The sequence below is a fragment of the Lissotriton vulgaris genome, chromosome 5, assembly GCF_964263255.1.
Source record: "Lissotriton vulgaris chromosome 5, aLisVul1.2, whole genome shotgun sequence".
In the NCBI taxonomy this organism is placed as follows: domain Eukaryota; kingdom Metazoa; phylum Chordata; class Amphibia; order Caudata; family Salamandridae; genus Lissotriton; species Lissotriton vulgaris.
In genome coordinates, this window is record NC_141693.1 from 715,172,935 (window position 1) to 715,194,447 (window position 21,513).

Sequence of the window (21,513 nt, forward strand, 5' to 3'; positions counted from 1 at the left end):
CGCTGGGCGCGGTCCAGGCGCGGACGGGCGTAGACGGGCTTACCTTTGGCGCACCTTCGGCGCGGATTGGGCGCGGTCGCTGCGCGTAAACGCTGCGCGCGGGAACAGCTGTCATATATGGATAGTGGAGGGGGAGGGGCGAGGGCGTCTCAGCTGGGAGGCGGGGCGGGCACACGAGGACAACAACACACAAAATGGAGGGGTCAGCACGGCAGGAGCGCCTGGGGGAAAACTTCAATGCAGCAGTGAGCAACGCTAGCAGAAATGAAAAGTTAATGAGCAGAGCGCTATACCCAAACAGATAGCAGTCAACATAAATGAGGTCCGATTCGGTGAAAAATGCGCTGCAAACAATAACAAAGACGGCAACAGAGTAGCGCTGGCAGAATGCAATATGTTAAGGACAGAGAAGGCAGATCGGCAAATAAAGCGCACAGCAGCGAGATACAAGCAGTTTTCAAATTCGTTTTCCAAGCGCTGTAAAACGATACCAGGGCCAGAGGGGAGCGACCACTCAGCACAGAAGCGGAGAGCGAGTCACGGCGCTACCAGGTATGGGAGCGCTGTTTCTACTTTGTGGGAGGGCGTCTCAGCTGGGAGGCGGGGCGGGCACACGAGGACAACAACACACAAAATGGAGGGGTCAGCACGGCAGGAGCGCCTGGGGGAAAACTTCAATGCAGCAGTGAGCAACGCTAGCAGTAATGAAAAGTTAATGAGCAGAGCGCTATACCCAAACAGATAGCAGTCAACATAAATGAGGTCCGATTCGGTGAAAAATGCGCTGCAAACAATAACAAAGACGGCAACAGAGTAGCGCTGGCAGAATGCAATATGTTAATGACAGAGAAGGCAGATCGGCAAATAAAGCGCACAGCAGCGAGATACAAGCAGTTTTCAAATTCGTTTTCCAAGCGCTGTAAAACGATACCAGGGCCAGAGGGGAGCGACCACTCAGCACAGAAGCGGAGAGCGAGTCACGGCGCTACCAGGTATGGGAGCGCTGTTTCTACTTTGTGGGAGGGCGTCTCAGCTGGGAGGCGGGGCGGGCACACGAGGACAACAACACACAAAATGGAGGGGTCAGCATGGCAGGAGCGCCTGGGGGAAAACTTCGATGCAGCAGTGAGCAACGCTAGCAGTAATGAAAAGTTAATGAGCAGAGCGCTATACCCAAACAGATAGCAGTCAACATAAATGAGGTCCGATTCGGTGAAAAATGCGCTGCAAACAATAACAAAGACGGCAACAGAGTAGCGCTGGCAGAATGCAATATGTTAATGACAGAGAAGGCAGATCGGCAAATAAAGCGCACAGCAGCGAGATACAAGCAGTTTTCAAATTCGTTTTCCAAGCGCTGTAAAACGATACCAGGGCCAGAGGGGAGCGACCACTCAGCACAGAAGCGGAGAGCGAGTCACGGCGCTACCAGGTATGGGAGCGCTGTTTCTACTTTGTGGGAGGGCGTCTCAGCTGGGAGGCGGGGCGGGCACACGAGGACAACAACACACAAAATGGAGGGGTCAGCACGGCAGGAGCGCCTGGGGGAAAACTTCAATGCAGCAGTGAGCAACGCTAGCAGTAATGAAAAGTTAATGAGCAGAGCGCTATACCCAAACAGATAGCAGTCAACATAAATGAGGTCCGATTCGGTGAAAAATGCGCTGCAAACAATAACAAAGACGGCAACAGAGTAGCGCTGGCAGAATGCAATATGTTAATGACAGAGAAGGCAGATCGGCAAATAAAGCGCACAGCAGCGAGATACAAGCAGTTTTCAAATTCGTTTTCCAAGCGCTGTAAAACGATACCAGGGCCAGAGGGGAGCGACCACTCAGCACAGAAGCGGAGAGCGAGTCACGGCGCTTACAGGTATGGGAGCGCTGTTTCTACTTTGTGGGAGGGCGTCTCAGCTGGGAGGCGGGGCGGGCACACGAGGACAACAACACAAAAAATGGAGGGGTCAGCACGGCAGGAGCGCCTGGGGGAAAACTTCAATGCAGCAGTGAGCAACGCTAGCAGTAATGAAAAGTTAATGAGCAGAGCGCTATACCCAAACAGATAGCAGTCAACATAAATGAGGTCCGATTCGGTGAAAAATGCGCTGCAAACAATAACAAAGACGGCAACAGAGTAGCGCTGGCAGAATGCAATATGTTAATGACAGAGAAGGCAGATCGGCAAATAAAGCGCACAGCAGCGAGATACAAGCAGTTTTCAAATTCGTTTTCCAAGCGCTGTAAAACGATACCAGGGCCAGAGGGGAGCGACCACTCAGCACAGAAGCGGAGAGCGAGTCACGGCGCTACCAGGTATGGGAGCGCTGTTTCTACTTTGTGGGAGGGCGTCTCAGCTGGGAGGCGGGGCGGGCACACGAGGACAACAACACACAAAATGGAGGGGTCAGCACGGCAGGAGCGCCTGGGGGAAAACTTCAATGCAGCAGTGAGCAACGCTAGCAGTAATGAAAAGTTAATGAGCAGAGCGCTATACCCAAACAGATAGCAGTCAACATAAATGAGGTCCGATTCGGTGAAAAATGCGCTGCAAACAATAACAAAGACGGCAACAGAGTAGCGCTGGCAGAATGCAATATGTTAATGACAGAGAAGGCAGATCGGCAAATAAAGCGCACAGCAGCGAGATACAAGCAGTTTTCAAATTTGTTTTCCAAGCGCTGTAAAACGATACCAGGGCCAGAGGGGAGCGACCACTCAGCACAGAAGCGGAGAGCGAGTCACGGCGCTACCAGGTATGGGAGCGCTGTTTCTACTTTGTGGGAGGGCGTCTCAGCTGGGAGGCGGGGCGGGCACACGAGGACAACAACACACAAAATGGAGGGGTCAGCACGGCAGGAGCGCCTGGGGGAAAACTTCAATGCAGCAGTGAGCAACGCTAGCAGTAATGAAAAGTTAATGAGCAGAGCGCTATACCCAAACAGATAGCAGTCAACATAAATGAGGTCCGATTCGGTGAAAAATGTGCTGCAAACAATAACAAAGACGGCAACAGAGTAGCGCTGGCAGAATGCAATATGTTAATGACAGAGAAGGCAGATCGGCAAATAAAGCGCACAGCAGCGAGATACAAGCAGTTTTCAAATTAGTTTTCCAAGCGCTGTAAAACGATACCAGGGCCAGAGGGGAGCGACCACTCAGCACAGAAGCGGAGAGCGAGTCACGGCGCTACCAGGTATGGGAGCGCTGTTTCTACTTTGTGGGAGGGCGTCTCAGCTGGGAGGCGGGGCGGGCACACGAGGACAACAACACACAAAATGGAGGGGTCAGCACGGCAGGAGCGCCTGGGGGAAAACTTCAATGCAGCAGTGAGCAACGCTAGCAGTAATGAAAAGTTAATGAGCAGAGCGCTATACCCAAACAGATAGCAGTCAACATAAATGAGGTCCGATTCGGTGAAAAATGCGCTGCAAACAATAACAAAGACGGCAACAGAGTAGCGCTGGCAGAATGCAATATGTTAATGACAGAGAAGGCAGATCGGCAAATAAAGCGCACAGCAGCGAGATACAAGCAGTTTTCAAATTCGTTTTCCAAGCGCTGTAAAACGATACCAGGGCCAGAGGGGAGCGACCACTCAGCACAGAAGCGGTGAGCGAGTCACGGCGCTACCAGGTATGGGAGCGCTGTTTCTACTTTGTGGGAGGGCGTCTCAGCTGGGAGGCGGGGCGGGCACACGAGGACAACAACACACAAAATGGAGGGGTCAGCACGGCAGGAGCGCCTGGGGGAAAACTTCAATGCAGCCGTGAGCAACGCTAGCAGTAATGAAAAGTTAATGAGCAGAGCGCTATACCCAAACAGATAGCAGTCAACATAAATGAGGTCCGATTCGGTGAAAAATGCGCTGCAAACAATAACAAAGACGGCAACAGAGTAGCGCTGGCAGAATGCAATATGTTAATGACAGAGAAGGCAGATCGGCAAATAAAGCGCACAGCAGCGAGATACAAGCAGTTTTCAAATTCGTTTTCCAAGCGCTGTAAAACGATACCAGGGCCAGAGGGGAGCGACCACTCAGCACAGAAGCGGAGAGCGAGGGAATGGGAAACTGACTTGTTTGTTTCTTTTCCCATTACAACTTGGGATAAATTGTGGTCTAAATTGTTTAAAATTTCTTCTGCTGCTCGTATTACCCAATTTTTATATTTCATTTATAATAGAGCTGTTATTACCCCTGTTGGAATTTCTAAGTTTTCTCCCTCTTCTTCTCCTCTATGCTGGTCTTGTTCTACTGTTACTGGCACATTGAAGTATCAGCTTTATGAATGTTCTAATGTATTTATGTTTTGGAAATCTGTTTGGTCTATATGCATGAACATTTTTAAGTGTGATCTTATATTAACATTACCGAATGTATTTCTAGGTTCTTTATCACCTGCTATTGATGACTCCTTCACTATTTCCTTGTCATTTAATCTTTTTATTGCATTAGCATTTAAAGTTATCTTATCATCTTGGAAAGATAATTCCACACTATCTTCATTAACTTGGTGGGATTTTATTTGTGACGAGCATAGAATTGCTACTGTTTCCTCCATTTCTCTCTCTCAAAAAATAAAATCTGATCTTCTTTGGCTTCCCTTTTCATCATATCTATCTACTCATACTCCTGTACATGAATTCTTTTTTTCCCCTTTCTTTTATATTATTCTTCTACAACTTTTTAGACCTTTTTTTACCTTCGTGTCTCCTTCTCTTTTTTCTTCTTCTTTCCTTTCTCTACTTTCTCTAGGTTATCCATTATAATGATTCCCTTTTTCTTATGTTTTATAATATGCTGTATATATTTTGGCTTTTTCATTTTATTGTTCTTGTATTTCTTGTAATTGAGAATCCAATAAAAACTTCTTAAACAAAAAAAACCATAATCAATCTTCTTGAGAAGATTGATTATGGTTTGATCTGAACCATTTTTAATTTCTTGAGAAGATTGATTATGGTTTGATCGGAACCATTTTTAATTTGGGAAGGCTTACAGCACTCAATAAAGTTACTTTAATGGTGAGAATTATTTGTTTATATTCTCACAGGGTTCCAAAGGGCACTTGCTATGATAGTATGCACAGATAGTTTATTAACATTTAGGTTTTGCTATCTTTCTTTCTGATTTCATGGGTTTGAGATTTCTTCACGATAGAACACACACTTGTTTTCTTTGGAGGGAAAGTAACTTATGATGATAAGTGGGCGCGCTGGTGAGTACCAGCCAGCAGCTACCTTGGTGTTACGACCGTGAGGTGCTTTCTCTCCTTTCCCACACTTTTTTCAGTTTGTGGGTGGGATTATGATGGTATGTTGATTTCATTATGACACACCACAACACTTAGACTATTGTGAATAAACATGTATGAGAGGGAGTCCAGTGTTGGAATTATAGCATTAGGTGTTGTCCCGTTTGGTCAGGCCTTGTTGTGGTTAATAGGGTCTTCAGCTACGCCTTCAAATGTCATGAACTGATGCTTTTTTCTGAAAGAAAAGTGGGCCATAAAGCATCTCACACGTAGTTTAAAAGACTTTAAGACTAATAAAAACACTTCCATGATTCTTTTTTATAATCCGGATTGAAAATGTGTTACTTGATTATTTTGATTCCGAAGGTCCACTTCCTCATAAAGGTAGTAAATGACACAACAGGGAGTAAGTGAAAAAAACAGTGCTTGAAGGAAGAGGCCTTCCAGCCTCTGCTCCATGGCACTGCCAATTAGTAATCGTTAAATGCTCTCCTATATTGGGCCGGCCACTTGATAACTAAATTCAGCCTGTACATACGTAGTTTGGCACTCTGTGAGAAGTTGACCTGGTATATGATGTCCACTATTCTAGTGGACACTTTGCACCAGTCCAAACGACCCTTATTGATGGTAGGTTGTAAAGTCAACCTTATAGAAAGCTATCTTAGTGGTAGCTGTGGAGAGCAGCCTTCAGGCTAAGACTTAGAGGCGAGTTAAGCAAGTTGTTTTACCAATTATAATCTCTTGAATGACCAAATGAAAGCACACCACACAAGGTATATATCAAATATATATGTATTTAATCTAACACAACCCCTCTGGTCTCTTTATGAGGTCAGAGGTAAAAGTACAATACAAGGAACTTAATTAGGATATGATAAGTTGCACAGTATACGTTATGCCCTAGGGGGCTCACAAACCATATACCAAAATAGTGGTATAAGAACCACGTGAGAGTTAAAAAGCAGGCCTAGGGCCTGTAGAACCGCTGGAGCTACCTAGAATCACTAAAGATTAGGATGCAGGAGGCCACCATGGGCATGTGCAGTGTCTAAACACAGCCGTGGATCACCTTTGACTTTCTGTGGAAAACGAACAAGTTACAGTTTTAAAGATCAAGGGCACCTAGAGGTGAACTATGATGGAACCCTTATAGACTTAGAAACTTCGAAAGTCAATAACCACGGGAGCACCGGAGTACTCGAGTTACCTCACCCAGGGAAGCTGGGTGCACAGGTGTCTTTTGATGTCGGGTTTAGTCATCGATTCCAATGGAGAGCTGCGAAGAAATGCTGCAGGCGACCAGAGGAAAAGTGTCCGGGAGGATCCAAGGGTGGATCGGAGATGTGAAGAACCTGAAAGCAGAAGGGACAGAGTCTGGGTCACTAACCAGTGACCAAGATGGCAAGGAGAAGATGCCAGCCGATGTCGGGTGAGTTCAGGTGAAAGAGGTGAAGCTTGACTCTTGAGCCACGAGGACCAGGAGGCGTCGACGACGACCAGGAGCTGGATTCGAGCTGTCCCACAAAGGATGTCGAGTGCTGCAGCGGCGGAATCTGGATTGGATCCAACAAGCCTTGGCAACAGCAACCCATGCAAGATGTCGAGATTGACTTTGGTGCAGACCAGCAAGGTCTGAGGGACTCCTCCTTTGGAGAGGAGTGAGAGCACGTCTAGAGCAACCAAGAAAGCTCAAGAAATCAAAGATGGCCCTTCGTGGGGGCTCGCTAGCCAATGGACTAGGAACCGTGAAGGGACCTCGAGCGGAAATGCACAAAGAGGGCCCACGGGACACTCGTGGAGTGTAGGCCTCTAAGCTTCGGTGCAAAAGGTGCTCGGGGCAGGGGCTTCAAATACCCCAATGCACAACTTCGGGATACCTCAGGAAGTAGATGCAGTTGCAAAAATGCAGGATGTTCAGGAGTTCCGGTCCCACGTCACTCGTGTCCGTTACAGGTCTCAGCTTTGCTGGGAGAGCAGGTCAGCGTCAGAGATGTCTGGAAGTCCATGTCCTGTGTCGCAGATTCTTCGGGAGCCTCGAAAATGCAGACCGGCAAAGATGCTGTTGGTGCCGGTTTGAACAGGGTGGTCGCTCCTTGACCACAAGGGAGATTTCTTCCGTCTTCCAGTCTATGTGGAATGTCAAAGGTCCAATATTTATGTATCAGTGTTTCGTGCAGGGTAATCTAAAGTCTCACGGACTGGGATTCTATTCTTATTGCAAGTTTAGGGGTTGGACTAACTCTGGAGTCCCACCTATGGGAGGACCTGGGGAGGGGGTGGTTACACCCCTTCCCCTTTGTCCAGTTTCGCGCCAGAGCTGGGGCAGAGTGCCCCAGCAACCGGTTTGAACTGGGAAATGCATGGAGCACCTTGTGTGCCCCAGGCAGTGTCTGAAAAGCATTCACTAAATGCAACCCACCATGCCCCAATACCCTAAAGCCTGTCTGGGAAGGTGCTAGCACCTCCCTGGATAGGAAGCCTATTGTCCAGGCCTCCCCTGCCGGAGTTTCTTCCAGCAGCAGGAGGGCATACTCGTGTCTGTGGCAGCAGCATCCATTTTGTGATGCTGAGGCTCTGATTAACTTTAACCGGGTTTACCAGTAAACCAAATGCCTTCTCCTTCGAGAAGGGTGGAATGCTACCCCCGTTGCCAGAACTGGCAGCGGGGGGTTTTATTCCAAAGTGTTTGACACCTTACACAACATAGAAACCAAAATGGGCGCGACACTGCTGGCCTCTCCACCGGATCGCCCCTCTGCATCCTGGTATTTGTAGTGCGAGTAGCACAAAGAACCGGAAAGTTCAAAGTATATCACCTTGGTTGGTGCAAGTCTGTTCTAGAAAGTTCAATCATCTCTAGACCCGAGACATGGCCCGGGTTTCGGGATTTATATCCCTCATCAGTAGAGAAAGTTCAGGGGTGGTGAAGAAAGCCGCCGTAGAACCGTCAAGGGCTTCGTTGCCTGCTCGGCACGCAGGTGCGTCTCCAAAAGCTCGTCAGCTACTCGCACTACAAATACCAGGATGCAGAGGGGCGATCCGGTGGAGAGGCCAGCAGTGTCGCGCCCATTTTGGTTTCTACTTAAGGGCTTTTGCGAGCCCCCTAAGCTGACGAGCTTTTGGAGACGCACCTGCGTGCCGAGCAGGCAACGAAGCCCTTGATGGTTCTACGGCGGCTTTCTTCACCACCCCTGAACTTTCTCTACTGATGAGGGATATAAATCCCGAAACCCGGGCCATGTCTCGGGTCTAGAGATGATTGAACTTTCTAGAACAGACTTGCACCAACCAAGGTGATATACTTTGAACTTTCCGGTTCTTTGTGCTACTCGCACTACAAATACCAGGATGCAGAGGGGCGATCCGGTGGAGAGGCCAGCAGTGTCGCGCCCATTTTGGTTTCTACTTAAGGGCTTTTGCGAGCCCCCTAAGCTGACGAGCTTTTGGAGACGCACCTGCGTGCCGAGCAGGCAACGAAGCCCTTGATGGTTCTACGGCGGCTTTCTTCACCACCCCTGAACTTTCTCTACTGATGAGGGATATAAATCCCGAAACCCGGGCCATGTCTCGGGTCTAGAGATGATTGAACTTTCTAGAACAGACTTGCACCAACCAAGGTGATATACTTTGAACTTTCCGGTTCTTTGTGCTACTCGCACTACAAATACCAGGATGCAGAGGGGCGATCCGGTGGAGAGGCCAGCAGTGTCGCGCCCATTTTGGTTTCTACCTTACACAACATGTTTTGATAAAGCCAAACCAAAGTTAGCATTAACCGCGAGGATTATAATGCACTTAAGAGTATATGGTATACTATATCATAGAACAGCTATAAGGAGATGGTTCTGAAAGCTACAGAGGGGCTCAGCTCATGCTAGGGCACCCTCTCACACAAACCCAAGCACTCTGCCTCCAGGACTGTCAAGGCCTGCCATAGGAGTGACTTAAAGGATTACACCACCTTACCCAGGCTGCAATTGCAAACCTGTGGTGTCAGTTTGGAAGGCTAACCAGGGGTGGCACAATACATGCTGCAGTCCCTGGTAGGGCCTCAGGTGCACCTATGCCCTGGGTACCTAAAGAACAAGTTACTTACCTTCGGTAAAGCTTTTTCTGATAGATACAGTATCTGCTTGTGGATTCCTCACCTTGTGAATATCCCACTTGCGTCAGCAACGTTCGGCAAATTCTTTTGTAGCACGCCGGCGTGGACGACGTCATAGGAGCACGGCATCGCGAGCGACTGCGTCCGACGTCACCGACTCCTTATTAGGCCTACGTCGGCGTGATGACATCAGTTCCGCCCTTTTTTCCGTGCCTTCGAGGCACCCGGACGGACCAATGACAGTAGATATACACATATACAGTGTACATAGTACATACCAACCAAAAACACACATAGTGAGTAGCTAAGTTATGAAAACCCCAATATAAATACAAATATAAATATACATAAAAAAGACATAAACTCAGGTATAGCAGAGTGGACAACGGGGAGGCGGGAGGGTCAGTGAGGAATCCACAGGCAGATACTGTATCTACCAGAAAAAGCGTTACCGAAGGTAAGTAACTTGTTCTTCTGATGGATACATCTGCCAGTGGATTCATCAGCTTGTGAATAGAGTCCCACAGCAGTCCCCACTACCGGAGGAGGGTGTCCACTCTCTTATACCTGAAAATCTTGGAGGACAGAGTGCGCAAAGTGGCCATCCCTCCTCACCTCGGTATCCAAGCAGTAATGCTTCACGAAAGTGTGGAGGGAGGCCCAAGTTGCAGCTCTACAAATATCCTCAACAGGTACACCTCTAGATAAAGCAGTTGTAGCAGACTTTGCTCTAGTAGAGTGAGCTCGTATACCCTCAGGAGGGTCCTTACCCGCTAGAGAGTAGCAGATCTTGATGCATAATATTATCCATCTTGAAAGTGTGTGCTTGTGCACAGCTCTTCCTTTTCTGCAGCCAGCACATCCAACAATCAGCTGATCATCCAACCTGAATTCCCTTGTCCTGTCCAGGTAGAAACTCACCACCCTCTTAGGGTCCAAGCGGTGAAGCCGCTCCTCCTCCTTGGAAGGGTGAGGGGGAGGATAGAAGGTAGGAAGGGTAATGGACTGCCCCAGATGGAAAGGAGTTACCACCTTATGCAGAAAAGCAGCCCTGGTCCTGAGAACCATTTGTTCAGCATGAATGGTCACGAATGGGGGTTTTGAACTAAGAGCTTGAAGCTCACTTACCCTCCTTGCCGAGGTAATTGCAATCAGAAAAATAGTATTGAAAGACAAAAGTCTCAAGGGACACTTGTGTGAAGGTTCGAAAGGCGAACCCATCAGGAACGTAAGAACCAGTTTCAAGTCCCATTGAGGAACAATAAAAGGTGTAGGAGAAAATTTATTGGTAAGGTCCTTAATAAATCGTAAAACAATAGATTTAAACAAAGAGGGTTGGTCCGGCAAACAAAGGAACGCCATTAAGGCCGACAAATAACATTTGATAGGTGCCACCGCAAAACCCTGCTGGGCCAAGGAAAGCGCAAATTGAAGTATATTGGACAATCGAGCCCGTGAAGGGTCAATGGACTTCTCCCCACACCAAGCAACAAATGTAGACCACCTATAAGAATAGATGAACTTGGTGGAGTCACGCCTGGCCGATAAGATGACATCCACCACATCGTGTGGGAGAGAAAAGGAATTCAGGTTTCCCCGTTCAATCTCCAGGCATGAAGGTGTAAGGTCTGGAGGTGGGGGTGTAGAACTTGCCCCTCCATCTGAGAGAGGAGATCTGCCCTGAGAGGGAGACGGAGCGGCGAGCACGAGGAGAGGTGGAGAAGATCTGTGTACCACACCCTTCTTGGCCAATCCGGGGCGATCAATATAACTTGGGCCCGGTCTTGGCGAATCTTCCTCAGAACCCGAGGAATCAAGGGTATGGGAGGAAACGCGTAAAGGAGTCTTGAGTCCCAACTCAACTGAAACGCGTCTCCCAGCGCTCCCTGCATCGGGTACTGGAGACTGCAGAATAACAGGCAGTGAGCATTCTCGTGAGTGGCGAATAGGTCCACCCGAGGAGTCTCCCACGTCCGAAAGACGTAATGAACTACCTCCGGATGGAGCCTCCACTCGTGGTCGGCCGAGAACTGCCGACTGAGACTGTCCGCACGTACGTTCAGAACCCCGGCCAGAGGATTTGCCATCAGACAAATCTGATGGTCCTGAACCCAGGACCAGAGACGCAGAGCCTCTCTACAGAGACACTGCGACCCCACTCCTCCCTGCTTGTTGATATACCACATCGCGGTCGTGTTGTCCGTCAGGACTTGAACTGACTGACCACAAAGGGAAGGGAGGAAGGCCTTGAGTGCTAAACGTATGGCCCGCAACTCTAGAAGGTTGATGTGAAGCAACCTTTCCTCTGGAGACCAAAGACCCTTGACCTCCAGATCCTGCAGATGAGCACCCCACCCTAGAGTGGTGCATCCGTTATCACTGTGGCCACCGATGGAGGCAGATGAAAGGGATTTCCTTGTGACAGATTGCCTTCCACGCTCAACCAAGACAGATCAAGAGTTTCTCTGGAGATCCTCCCTGACATCTCCGTTGTGTTGATACCACTGCTTGCGGAGGCACCACTGGAGTGCCCTCATGTGCCAGCGTGCATGGTTGACCAACAGAATGCAGGAAGCCATCAGACCGAGTAGACAAAGGACCTCCAGGACTGGAACAACCGCTCCATTGTGAAATAAAGGAATAATTTCCTGTATGTCGCGAATCCTTTGAGGAGGAGGGAATGCACGACACACAGTTGTGTCCAGTACCGCACCTATGAACAGGTTGCGCTGGGAGGGCATCAGGTAAGATTTGGGTACATTTATCGAAAACCCCAACCTGTGCAACGACTGAGTTGTCTCTTGCAGATGATGGAGCACTATCTCTGGAGATTCTGCTTTGATCAGCCAATCGTCCAGATAAGGGAATACAGGAATCCCTGACCTTCTGAGATGTGCAGCTACCACAGCCATCACCTTGGTAAAGACTCAAGACGCAGTAGTAAGTTCAAACGGAAGGACCGCAAACTGGTAGTGTTGCGACCCCACCGTAAAACGGAGATACTTCTGTGCGACTTCAGAATGGGGATGTGGAAATAAGCATCCTGTAAGTCGATCAACACCATCCAGTCTTCTTCCATCAGCGCTTGAAGAAACTGCGCAAGAGTGATCATCTTGAACTTTTCCTATTTGAGATAGAGGTTCAAAATCCTGAGGTCCAGGATTGGACGAAGTCTGCCATCTTTCTTGGGGATCAGGAAATACCGGGAGTAGCACCCCTGACCCCTCTCCTGCTCCGGAACCACCTCTATCGGACCTTTTCTGAACAGTGCCAGGACTTCTTCCTGCAAGAGCAACAGGTGGTCCTCCAAGCAAAAACCTTGGCAAGGAGGGTAATGAGGAGGAAACTCCCGAAAGGGAAGAGCATATCCATTCTCTACGAGATTGAGAACCCAAAGATCTGATGTAACCGATTCCCAATCCCATAGAAAATAAGTAAGCCGACCCTCTACAGGACCCGCATGATCCGGAATGGCGGATCTAGGGCTGCTTTGCTGTTATAGGTGGGGGGTGGGTATTAGAGGAGGAAGTAGAGGAGGAGGCTGCTTGACGTCCACAAGTAAGACCCCTTTGTCTACCTCTACATGACTTGTACAAAGGATTTTGCTGCTGCTGTTGGTTCTGCTTATTGGAACGAAAATTAGATCTTCCAAAACCCCTGTACTTCTTAGCGAAAGAGCCTCTTGTCTGTAAGCCCAAAGAAGACGACACTCCGGAGCCGGCGAAGCCGTGAGCGGAGTCGACGACCTTGGTGGCGCCGAGTTATGCCAAGGTGGAATCGGCGTCGGCATAAATGGTAGAAAAGGCGCCGGAGCATAAGCTTGAGGCACACCCAGGTTAAATGACAATGGACCCATGGGACCAGCCGGTGCACCAGAGGAGTACATTGCTCTCGCATAAACGCCATACATGGCGTTAAGAAAATGTGAAGGGTCCTGACCTGGACCAGGAAACTGAGTGTACGAACCCACTGGATGCTCCTGAGGAGGTTGTACCGGATTCGACTCCTCCTGTTCCTCATGCTCCTCGGGTTGATGCACCGGAGTCGCCGAACCCTGAGGAACTTCAACTTCCTTTTCATCATGTACCGAATACTGGTACGGATCCGGAGACAGATTCGATCCGGGATTCGGAGTTGGCTCTCGAGACTGCAAAGGCGAGGCTTCACCCTCAGGCTTACGAGCTGGAGAGGGAGACAACGTATCCTTATGATGTCTTCGAGAAGACTACTTCTTCTTCGAGTCCGACTCCCTGCCGGAATGGTGTCTCGAACTGCGCTTCTTCCTCTTATGTTTCTTCTTCGAGGAACCTGAAGCATGACCCGAAGCCGACTTCAAAGCCGACTCCGATCGGGACCTCGACCTCGTCCTCGCCTTCGACCTCGAGCGTCTTGATCTTGACCTCGAAATCCTCTTGGCATCCTTACCCTTTATCTTGGCAAGAAGGAGTTTCGCCTCGCGTTCTCGAAGAGCCTTCGGATTCATCTTTGAACAGGAACGACAGCCCTTGACGTCATGATCCGAGCCCAGACACCATAAGCAGTCACCATGAGGATCGGTAATAGACATCATCCTGGCACACGAACCGCACTGCTTAAAGCCTCTCTTCTTCGATGACAACTCGACGGAAGACAGCAACTCCAACAGATACAAAGAAAAACACAATAGCAACAAAGTTACTATCTGTAACACAGAAGATCCCAAGAAACCGTTAGCGTCGATGACGCGGAAAAAAGGGAACTGATGTCATCACGCCGACATAGGCCTAATAAGTAGTCTGTGACGTCAGATGGAGTCGCGCGCGATGCCGTACTCCTATGACGTCGTCCACGCCGGCGTGCTACAAAATAATTTTCCGAACATTGCTGACGCAGGGGGATATTCACAAGGTGAGGAATCCACTGGCAGATGTATCTATCAGACGTACCATATACAGGGGCTAACAAGGGTGACCCAGTAACCAATCTGGTATGTACCTAAAGCACTTGGTATCAATTTAGAGAGAGAACAGCCAGACTGTGGGCCTGATTAGCAGGGCCACAGCCATACTAAAGTCGAAAAACTAGTGAAACACAGCAAAAAGTGGGGGTAACCACAGGAAGCAGGCCCTACTCTCCTACACACTCGACCTACATTTATAAACTCACCTTAAGCACGATATTGATGTCCTTTGCTGTGGTGACTTCAACCATCCCAGTGAAGCCTGCTTCTGATTACAGCTGTGACGTCATCTGCACTGACTATTTTTAGCAACAAGGGAACCCAAAGAAATACGCAAGGGACCTTGGGTTTGTAAGCAGTTTCTAAAGACAGTGGTCCCTAGACAGTTACAATTTAAGAAAATAAGAAACATATACTAAATAGATTACATGTTTTTTGTCCAGCCGGGCAGATTTTTAATATATGACATATAGACAGACAACATAAAATGGGTGAGGGTTTCAGGCAAGGGTGCAAAAACAAAGGACCTCTGTAATTTAATCTAGGGGTCCCGGGGGATTTGAGAGGGTATATGGAGTACGTCCTCCCAGCGAATACTGTACAACAAAAAATACTCCAAAAGCACCCTACTAAAGGACTAGAAAGTTCAATGTAGGTTGCGCTCATAGGAAAAGAAGGGGACCTATGTTAGGAGGGATTAAACACTATTCAACTAGGGATGTGTTTGATATGCTAACCAAATCTATATGTATGGAGGGGGGGCAACACTAGTTGTTTTTAGTTACCCTCACACACCCTAGTGGTGTCATGCTTCATCATTGGGTCACCCCGACTCCTACAGGTCGGGGTGGGCTCAACCACAGTGTTGGGAAGCTCTTATGATAATGAAGGCAAAGGGGTATATATAAAATACCTCAATCAGACCCCTGGTATCCCTTTATTCATGGGTCTGGTTGGGTTATTAAAAATTGAATAAAAGTAGGGTTTAGTAGGATTTTTATGGTCCTATGATACTAGTGAAGTGCCGACATGTTTCAGTCCTTATGAGGCCATAAAGGTCCCGGACTTTCTTCAGGGCAAGATTCAGAGACCCCCTTATGTGTGGGGATGCTAAAGAGGGGGAATTCCCTATTCTATTGACGTGGCGAGGGAAGAGTAGCTTCTCCTCGTGTTCGTGTAGTTCTGTTATTAAGAAATGCCAGGCTCCATCCAATTTATGTTGGGCGCAGGCACCTCAGTGAGCAGGACATTGGGTCATACTCTCCTGTTTAGAGGACGCACCCTACCCAAATAAACGGACCCCCTCGCCGGCTTGTAGCTGCTGTTCCAGAGGTATTTTATATATACCCCTTTGCCTTCATTATCATAAGAGCTTCCCAACACTGTGGTTGAGCCCACCCCGACCTGTAGGAGTCGGGGTGACCCAATGATGAAGCATGACACCACTAGGGTGTGTGAGGGTAACTAAAAACAACTAGTGTTGCCCCCCCTGCATACATATAGATATGGTTAGCATATCATACACATCCCTAGTTGAATAGTGTTTAATCCCTCCTCATACATAGGTCCCCTTCTTTTCCTATGAGCGCAACCTACATTGAACTTTCTAGTCCTTTAGTAGGGTGCTTTTGGAGTATTTTCAGGCAAGGGGAACATGTCTGCAAATTATAGAATTAACAGAGAATCCAATTGTGTGGAAATACCATTGCACAATATAATTCACAACAATTAGATGCATATGGTATAAAAGTGTCGTTCTTTTTAGAACTGTCGCAGAAATATAGAAGCTGTGAGAATTTCTTGTGGGGTTACCAAATAATAGGGTAATAGATAGAGATTTATATATGAAATGAATAAATAATGTATAAGCATAAAAACATCAGTGTTAGGAGCATAAACATGAGAAGGTTCATTGACTTAACTGATTGTCATTGTATATCTTTTAGATTTGCTTGTAATGAACAATGTCCTGAAGAAGGTGCAAGATTGTGTAGATCACTGAAATGCCGCGTCGACAATTTGTTTGTTTACTATTAACTGTAGTGTGACCAAGGAAAAAAAAATTGGGCGGTTTTTTAGCAATAAATTGTGAATTTGAATGTTTTTTTCACTAAATATGTTTTTATAATTGTGACTAATTGTTTTTAAATGATGCATAATATGATTCCAGTACTGCACTGATATTTTAACAAGACCTTTAATAAATAATTGAAATTTTAAGCTCATGTGTGATAATGTGCCCCTGTTGAATAATTGTTACAAAGAGTTTTGCAAATTTGGTAACCTGCGCAAGGACTTTCTTCACACTGAAGGGTAGGTGGCTATACAGTTTAGCAACTTGCCAGGATTTTCCATCCTCGGAAAAAAAACTTTGGAAAAGGAAATTTGTTGTTTTAATATTGTGACCCATTCCTTTTCCAGCAAAAGGGTACCTCGCTCCATACTTGGTTGTTTCTAGATCATCCATATACAGAATCACTAAGTTGGGCGCAAAAACTGCGTCCATTGATGTCCATTGATGTACCCCTGCCATGGCCATAATACTGGTCGTTAAAGAGGAAGAATTTTTTGGTCAGACAGATCTCCAGAAGCTGTAATATGAGCAATGTTGGTCCAGCATGTGGGCGTGGAGGTTTGTTCAAAACCCATTCAATGACCAGCATTGAGTCAGTTTGGGGAATGTTAGTGTAAAGTGACTCCACATTCAGCGTGCATAATGTGCGGGATGTGGGGTCAAATGGATATTCATCAATGAGATTAATCATGGCCATGCTATCCCGTATATAGCATTCAGTAGTAGGCACCAAATTTTTAGTGAAATGGTCAATGTACTGGCCCAGTGCTTCCAAAATGGAACCGCACCCTGAAACAATTGGGCGGCCCGGGGGTATTTCCAAGTTTTTGTGGCTTTTGTACAGGGTGTATATCACTGGTATTCTTGGTGATTTGGTGTTCCTTTTTGCTTAGGAATCCAGCCTCTAAGGCTTCATTGGTAACCTGGACGATTAGTTTATGTATTTCCTTGGTGGGGTTGCAGGGGAGTCTGCAATAATGATCAGTGTTGTTAAGTTGTCTGAGTATCTCACTTTTGTATTTGTCTATGTCTTGAATGACAATCCCGCCTCCTTTGTCAGCTGGTTTAATGACTAGGGAACTGTTAGATTTAAGTGTGGCATGGGCTTTTTTCTCGACAAGAGAGATATTGTAAGGAGTGAAGGTTCTTTGACCTTCTAAAGTCGTCACATCATTGAGGACCAATTTCTCGAAGGTGAGAATTTCATTCGGGACCATACCGGCGGTAGGTGAGAAAGTGGAAGGTGGTCTAAATGGGGTGTTGGTATTCCTGACTGGCAAAGGGTTAAGAAGAAAATAGCTGTGCAATCTTATTTTTCTGAAGAACCTAAGAAGTTCAGTTGAAACATCAAGGAAATTTGGTTGAACAGTTGGTACAAATGAGAGGCCTTTATTCAATAAGGTTGTTCATATGTTGAAAGTTGGTAATCAGTGAGGTTAAATATAGGTAGTATATGGTCAGTAGATGTAATCACAGGAAGAATGGCCATAGATGTGGTGTTCAGTTACCACTGGTAATGTTGGCGGCGTGTGAACCGTTCGCCTGTCAACACACCGATCCACAGAGCAGGGCACACCCTCGACTCCATCTTCGCGGCAGGAAACAGCGTCCAATTCAGCCACACATCGCAGCTGCCATTGACCGAGCACCACTCCATACACTTCTCCATCAACAAAGCCAAGGCACCCAAACCAGCCCTAAGCACACCATGAAGGAACAGGAGCAAGGGTACCAACGAGCAACTTAACTCCACCCTCACCCGAGACAACCACACCTGGGCAAACGACGCAGCCAGATAACTACACACCTGGATCTCCAACTGCGCAGACAAGCTCACCCCACTACGCAACCCCGACAGACAACGCCCCAGGAAAGCTGCCTGGTTCACCACCACTCTACAAGAAGCCAGACGCACCTGCAGACGCCTGGAGAAACACCAAGACAACCGAAAAGCACACCACCTACAAGGATACCATGATGGACTACCACAACCAGATCAGAGCCAACAAGAGGAACTTCCCCCACAACAAAATCCTGGCTAACTCCAAGGAACGTTTCAGTGTCATTCAATAATTCACAAACCCACGCAGCAAAGCCACAGACATCACCCCATCCCAAGATCTATGCGACAAGCATGGAACCTATTTCCACCTCAAAATCAAAAACCTCTACGACAACTTCATCGACCTTCCACCAGGCGCCACAGACAGCCCACAACCCCCTATAAACACCAGCCAGCCCACCATCTCCAACTGGACACCGATCACAGCCGAAGACAACGCCTTGACTATGAAAAGCATCCACTCGGGCCCCCACTGACCCCTGCCCCCCTCACATCTACCACAGAGCTGCGGCAGCCGCCGCACCTGAACTGCAACACACCATCAACACTACCTTCAAAGCAGGCACCTTACAAGACGACTCGAAGTGAGCAGGAGTCAGACCCCTGCTCAAGAAGCCCACAGCTGCCCTCACCGACCTCAAGATCTATCGGCCCACCTCTCTCCTCCCCTTCCCAGCCAAAGTTGCAGAGAAAACAGTCAACAGGAAACTGACAATTCATTAAAGAGAACGCCGTCCTCGACCCATCCCAATCCGATTTCGACGCAACCACAGCACAGAGACCGGCCTACTCGCTGCCACGGATGACATCCGCACCCTCCTGGACCAAGGCTACTCCGCAGCCCTCATCTTACTCGACCTATCAGCAGCCTTCGACACCGTCTCCCACCCCACACTAGTCGCCAGACTACACGACGCAGGCACACAAGGAACAGCCCTGGACTGGATCAGATCATTCCTCACTGGAAGAACCCAAAGGATCAGACACCCACCCTTCCTCTCAGACCCCCATGAAAATCACCTGCGGAGTCCCACTGAGTCTCACCCTCTTCAACATCTACATGGCCCCCCTCGTAGCCATTGTCCGACAACACGTCATCACCATCGTATCCTACGCCAATGACACACAGCTCATCCTGTTCCTCACCTAAGACCCCACCACTGCCAAACTCGACTTCCAGAAAGGAATGCAAGACGTCACAGTCTGGATGACCAACAGCTGCCTGAAGCTCAATGACGAGAAGACAGAAGTCCTCGTCCTCAGTACCACCCCTTCTGCATGGGACAGCACCTGGTGGCTGACCGCCCTCGGAAGCCCACCTACCCCCTCAGACCATGCCAAGAACCTCGGCATCATACTCGACTCATCACTCACCATGAACCGACAGGTCAATGCCATCCCCTCCAGCTGCTTCAACACTCTCCGCAACCTCCACAAGACCTTCAAGTGGATCCCCCCATGGTCAAGGAAGACAGTCACCCACACACTCATCACCAGCAGACTGGACTATGGAAACGCACTTCACGCCGGCATCAACAAGTCCCTCCCCCGCAAACTCCAGACAATACAGAACACCGCCGCCAGACTCGTCCTCGGCACCCCCGATAAGAACACATCAGCCAACACCTTTGACGTCTCCACTGGCTCCCTGTGGAGAAAAGAGTCACTTTCAAAATCCTCAGTCAAGCCTACAAAACAACGGACCCAAATACCCAAACGACAGAATCAACTTCCACAGGCCCAAAAAAAACCTCTGATCTTCCAACCCCACACTGGATGAAACCCTGCACACCCACAGAGCCAGAGCAGGAGGAAGATCCTTCTCTCACATTGCAGCCAAGACCTGGAACGAGCTACCGGCAGACATCAGATGCACCCCCTCCCTGAACACCTTCAGGAGGACCCTCAATACCTGGCTATTCACCTAAACAGATATGCGGACCCCCCCCCCCCCCCCGCTCCCCCAGCGCCTTGAGACCCTCACAGGTGAGTAGTGAGCTTGCAATCCCCTGATTGATCAGCCAAGAGTGGAAGCTGCCCTTGGAGATGAAATGAGGTACAGATATCCATATCAGAGAAGAGTACTTTATGCTGGTACCAAAGCCTGTTACTGAATGGTAACTGAAGAGAGAAGCATGAAAAGGGGTGACAAGAGAAAGGCCAAATAGTACAAGAGAGAATACCTCATGCACTATTAGCATAGTTATATATAACTTTGAAAAAAAATTATGATGCATCCATAAGGTTTTGCTTTTCCTAAAATTTGTGATTTGAGGAGTTTGGACAGAAAAATACTTTTGGCATTTATATTCTTGATCTACATCCACACAAAAAGGTCAAGTAATTTGGAATCCCTACTTGTGAACTTTTTTTGGACAACAGTTAAAAAATCCTTATCAAATACTTGTTCACCAGAGTTTAAAGATCTTGAACAAGTATTCAAGCAATTTGTTTATTGCAAAGAGAAACAGTAATGCTAAACACGTCATTAATGAGTTCAGTGTACAGGATTAACGTAGTGACACAAAAATGTATCATTTAACAACCAGAAATAAAACAGAAAAAACATCTAAGATATTGGCAGTTTAGGAATAAGAAAAGAAGGAAAAAATTACAATCACCATTTTACCTAAAGCAGCAACAGCAGCATCAAAACCGAGTTCTTCATCCCCTGGCATCTCATTATTTCGATTACGGCTAGGAGGCCTGGAACCAGTCGGTGAGACCACTGAAAAGGATAGGATAATATATGATCGAAAATCAACTGGTTTGGTAACAGAACAAAATTTTCCAAAGCCTGCAAACAAACTTGTGTATACACACACCCACGTGTATGTACATGTATGCATACATATAGGAGGTCATAAATTTGGCGAAGCATCTTTAAACATTACATGCATGTATTAAAAACAATTACACACAAATCTTTGTAGTCCAACGCAATGTTTTTGAGTTCCTGTTGAAACAAAGCTCCAAATGAAAAATTATAGTATTTCTTTAACATAGCAAAAGGCATATAATATACAGTTTGAAACTATTTCTCTTTACATCCATTCTCTTTTTATCTGAACCACTGCATCAGTAATAAAACAGTTCAAATATTCTCATAGATGCATAATCGATTTTCAAGGCAATGTACACAGATACCTCTGTAACTCTACAAAGCACTTTTTTTTTATGGTTATTGTTTCACCCTTAATTACAACCAGTACTCAGCACCCTCTATGGCAATTTTATGAATTGACAGAAAAGTTAGTACAACTATGAACTGAAAGAGAAAGATTTTCAGACAGCTTGA

At 47.4% G+C, this 21,513-nt stretch overlaps 1 protein-coding gene across 1 annotated transcript in view; it reads right to left on the minus strand.

Annotated features, from left to right (window-relative positions):
* Positions 1-21,513, minus strand: part of ZSWIM8 (zinc finger SWIM-type containing 8) — a 2,802,584-nt gene that overhangs the window by 1,342,450 nt on the left and 1,438,621 nt on the right. The window contains exon 14 of the mRNA XM_086922151.1: positions 20,845-20,943. Coding sequence (XP_086778277.1) covers positions 20,845-20,943 — 99 coding nt within the window. The remainder of the gene's footprint in view (positions 1-20,844; positions 20,944-21,513) is intronic.